This window comes from Lactuca saligna, chromosome 2, assembly GCF_052625555.1.
Source record: "Lactuca saligna cultivar CGN05327 chromosome 2, ASM5262555v1, whole genome shotgun sequence".
NCBI lineage: Eukaryota > Viridiplantae > Streptophyta > Magnoliopsida > Asterales > Asteraceae > Lactuca > Lactuca saligna.
The window spans coordinates 23,341,185-23,345,999 of NC_136418.1; the positions used below are offsets into that span (position 1 = coordinate 23,341,185).

Here is a 4,815-nt window from a genome sequence, read left to right on the forward strand (position 1 = left end):
AACCCCCTTATTCGATTAAAATTCAAAAACCCCTACACCAGTTACAAACCAAAAACCCAAATTCCATTACCATCTAAACTTTCACAATAAACTTATTGATTAAACTAAAACCAAAAAAAAGGAACACCCATGAACAAAACAACATTAGCTGGTAGTTCCTGTTAAAAGGAAGGCTCAATGAGATTAGAGAGATTGGTGACCAATCACATCATATCCCTTGCAATTAGGAGAACGTATATATGCTTTCCATTCACCAAGAATTGACACCCAGCAATAGTATTTCTTCCATATTTAGATAACTGTAATATAGTATAAATTATGGTTTCTCTTCCTCATTGTAAGATACCTTTAAAAAACGAATAATACAAAACAATTGGTTCCTATCAATTCTTCTCTATTTTTTATCATGGTATCAGAGCAGGTTTGCTCATCATCTACCTCATAGCTAGCTCAAATCTCGATCCCAACTAATTTACCATGTCCGGAGACGACAACTCAGAACCCAATTTATTACAGCTTGCCAATATGTTAAAGAATGGCATCAATCCCCAACCTCAGAACCCAAAGCTATCCGATAATCTCCAAATAAACCTCAAACTCAATAGCCAAAACTATGCTTTATGGACTCGGATGATTCGAGTTGCCATAGGCGGAAAATCCAAGGCCCTATTATCTCACTTGACCTCTGATCCTCCAAGCCAAGACAAAGAATCTTATGAGCAATGGGAACAAGAAGATATAATTGTGTTCTCATGGCTCATCCAAAATATTGAACCTACTATTACAGGTAACCTAACAGAGTACCGCACTACAAAAATATTTTGGGATGCTTTAGTGGTCACATACAATAGTGGCAGAGACAAACTTCAAACCTTCAACCTCCATGTCAATGCTAATGAAATCAAGAAAAATGATAGCACCCTTGAAGAATTTTGGATTACACTCGAAGGTGTCTGGGGAGAAATCGACATGATCGATCCTAACCCCACAAAATGTCCAGATGATATCAATACTTACGCAAGAATCAGGTCAGAGAAAAAACTTTTTCAATTCTTAAATACCCTTAATCAAAAATACAAATCAATCAAAAGGGAGATCCTTCGATTGGAACCATTGCCTTCGGCGGAGGTGACTAATGCTATCGTCCGTAATGAAGCCGCTCACCAGAATATTCTTGGAACAACGAACCACACACAGGGCATAGCAGCGGGTCTGGTCACTACTGAAACTGGGGGAATGGGGCTTGCCATGAAGGGGTATCGTCGATCGGAAGGAAAGAAGAATGGATCGATGATCAAAGAAGATAAAACAAAATTGAATTGTGATCACTGTGGCATGTCAAAACACACCAAAGAGCAGTGCTTTCGGCTCGTTGGTTATCCTTAGTGGTGGGCCGATGTCCACAAGAAGAGTACCAAGGGTCTCGGACCAGAAAAAGGAAGAGCTCTGACCACTGATAAGAATATCGATCGGAAAACCACCACCAGATTTGGGGGGTTGCAGCGATGAGAATCGATGAAGAAGTTGAAGGTTTCTCGATGGAAAAAGGTACAGGGGGTAAGAAAGAGGGTATCTTGAAAACCCCGATAAATCAATCATACTCTAAAGGTTCTTTTTGTTATCTTATTCAAAATAGTTTTGAAAATCACAAAACGAACGTTGATGTTAATGGTTGTGCAATTGTGGCTCAAAATTATAAAATAAAACATGAACCGTCATGGATATTTGATTGTGCAGCCACCGACAGCATGACTTACGACTTATCTAATTTTGCTAGTTTCTTGTAGAGGATACCCTATTTACGTTAGAAGCTTCCGTACCCATAAAACTTTGGTTAATCCCCTTGCAATTTGTAACATCTGGATTCCCAGCTATCTTATTTTATGCTTCTATATTGAGTTTTGGAGAGGGACTCGGCGAGTAGGCACTCAGACTCTCCGAGTAGGATCGCGCATGGTCGGACTGATTTAATGGCAGACTCGGCGAGTCCATGTTGTTTAATGAAACCCTAATTCTTCGGGGGCTGAGCCCTATTTAAGGACCTTTATAGCCACCATTTGTGGCTATCAGACCCCTGAGAAACCCTAGAGAGCAGAGAGAAGGCTTGTAGTGCAAGAGGAGGGCTATTTCATCATTCTAAGTGTGATTTTGCAAGAAAGAAGGAAAGAGAACAAACAAGGAAGGTTGAGGAGCTCATATCTATCATCCATTCATCAGAGGAGGCTACTAGAGGTAATAATATTTGCTCAAACTTGTGTATTTGGAGTTCTAGTTGAATCTAGGGTTTTCTTGTGCATTCTTTGGTTGGATTCGAAGTAAGTGAGGTCCCAAGGTGGAGTTCTTCTTAGATTTGGAACTTAAGAGGTCCAGAGAGTCCTATTCACATTGCTTTTTGCTACTTCATTAGAGATATGGCCCTAGGTTGCCATTTTAGGGGTTATTTCACCCAAAGAAGCTTTTTGGTCATTTCATGAGTGTAAAGGTCAGACCTTTACGTGATTATAGTGGTTGGAAAGGCTAGATCTATGGATTAGAGGAACAGATCTGACCTCAGGAGGTCATTTGAGTTTGAGCATGGCATGAACTCGCCGAGTCCAAGAACAGACTCGCCAAGTAGGATAGTTTTCCCCATGAATCACACAATTGGTGACTCGCTGAGTTGGGGAAGTGACTCGTTGAGTTATTGGGGACTTTGAGGACTTGAGTTCATGACTGAACTCGCCGAGTCACAATTGTGCACTCGGCGAGTCTGGTCAAAGGGTTGACCGTTGACTTTTGTTGACTTTTAGGGTTTGGTCAACAATTGGACTTGTGGACTGTTTGAAGGGTAAAATGGCCTTTTAGCCTTCTTAGAGGACCTGTGAGGATCTAGTCTATCCTGGAGAGCCATTATTAATTGGGATGATTGTTTATGTGTTTAGGTAGAGGCCAGATTAGTGTTACGCGAGCGAGATATTACCGAGACATCCGAGGTGAGTCTTCTCACTATACTTTACCTTGCGTAGGTAACCAGAGTTATGCGACAGAGTATCTTGTATGCTATCTATGTGATGTGTTGCATTGCATTATTTCTATGTGATTTATGTTGTGAGTATATCAGAGTTAGGACCGGAAGGTCCATAGAGCTAGGACCAGGGGGTCCACAGAGTTAGGGCCCAAGGGCCCACCAGAGTTATAGCCTTGAGTGGCTAATATGTGTTATATGTGGTATTTTGGGGAACTCACTAAGCTTCGTGCTTACAGTGTTTGTGTTATGTGTTTCAGTTACTAGTGAGGATCGCGGGAAAGCGTCGGCATGATTAGTACACACACACGGAGATTTATTTATATGTTATGATCTTGGGATTTTGACTTATGTGGAATATAAGAAACAATGTGTTTTATAATATTCTGAATTAAATTGTTTTTAAAATGTGAAAATTTGTTTGAAATTTTATGGCGTTACACAATTCCTCAAAATTCTGCTTCTTCACTTGAAAGAGCCACCACCTTTTGTTTCTTACTTCTCCATGTAACAAGATTCCCACCAACTAGGGTAAAGTACCCTGAGGTAGATCTTCTGTCACTTTTATCGCCAGCCCAATCTACATCGGTATATAGTAGTGTTTCAAGATGACCATTTGACTGAAACAAGAATCCATGCCCGGCTGTTCCCTTGAGATATCTTATAATTCTCAAGATTGCTTCCATGTGAGCCTTCTGGGGTTGATGCATAAACTGACTTACAACTCCCACAGCATATGATACATTTGGGCGAGTGTATGAGAGGCTGTGTTAACTAAACCAACAAAATCATACATTCAAACCGCAAATGGAGAAAAATGAATGTAAAAAATAGGGGAACAATTGAAATCTCACCAACACTTAAGCTCTCTAATTGTCTCTATGTTCCTTCTATATCTCATAAACTCCTATCAATTAGTCATGTAACAAAAGAGTTGAATTGTTCGGTTCTTATGCAACCGGATTTTTGCATTTTACAGGATATCAGGATGGGAGTGATAGTTGTGTGTGGCACTGAAAGGCAAGGGTTGTATTATGTGGATGAGGTATATCAAAATGGTGTGGTAATGTTATCTCATGGAACAGAGGAACGGGAAGATTGGCTATGGCATAGAAGACTAGGACATCCATCCACCAGTTACTTACATATTTTATTTATGAAATTGTTTTCTTCTACTTGAAAGTCACATTGTGAAACTTGTGTATTAGCTAAAAGTCATCAAAAATCTTTTAAACCAAATAACACGAGAGTTGACCTACCATTCTCGTTGATTCACTCGGATGTGTGGGACCCTGCTTTGATCATTGGGGAACAAAACTTTTGTTTTTTTTGTTATATTTATTGATGACTGCACCCGCATGACTTGGGTTTATTTATTAAAAAATAAATCTGAAGTTCTTGAAAAATTTAGCATGTTTTATAACATGATTCAAAATCAATTTCAGAAAAACATTCAGATTTTTAGATCTGACAATGGAGGAGAATTTGTCAACTCGGAAATGAAATTGTTTTTCCAAACCAAGGGTATAATTCATCAAACCACATGCCCTCATACTCCAGAACAAAATGGTGTCGCGAAACGAAAGAATCGGATCCTGTTAGAAATAACTCAAGCCCTTCTCATAGAATCACAAACTCCAAAGTTCTTTTGGCCAGAAGCCCTTGTTACTGCCACATACCTTGTCAACCGGCTTCCCACCCAAATCCTAAAATCTAAAACCCCTCTTCAAACCCTCACTGAATACACTAAACTCCCGTCTATTCTTACCCTTGAACCACGAATATATGGGTGCACTGTATTCATCCATATA

The 4,815-nt window shown here is 39.7% G+C and overlaps 1 protein-coding gene across 1 annotated transcript; it reads left to right on the forward strand.

The window, feature by feature from the left end:
- Positions 1-477: 477 nt before the first annotated feature.
- Positions 478-1,386, forward strand: LOC145029591 (uncharacterized). Its single transcript, XM_078978090.1, has one exon. The coding sequence runs from the start codon at positions 478-480 to the stop codon at positions 1,384-1,386; it is 909 nt and encodes a 302-aa protein (XP_078834216.1).
- The last annotated feature ends 3,429 nt before the right edge of the window (positions 1,387-4,815 follow it).

What these genes read in the sequence shown, in the direction of transcription:
- LOC145029591 (XM_078978090.1), top strand. Translation starts at nt 478, where the DNA reads ATGTCCGGAGACGACAACTCAGAACCCAATTTATTACAGCTTGCCAAT.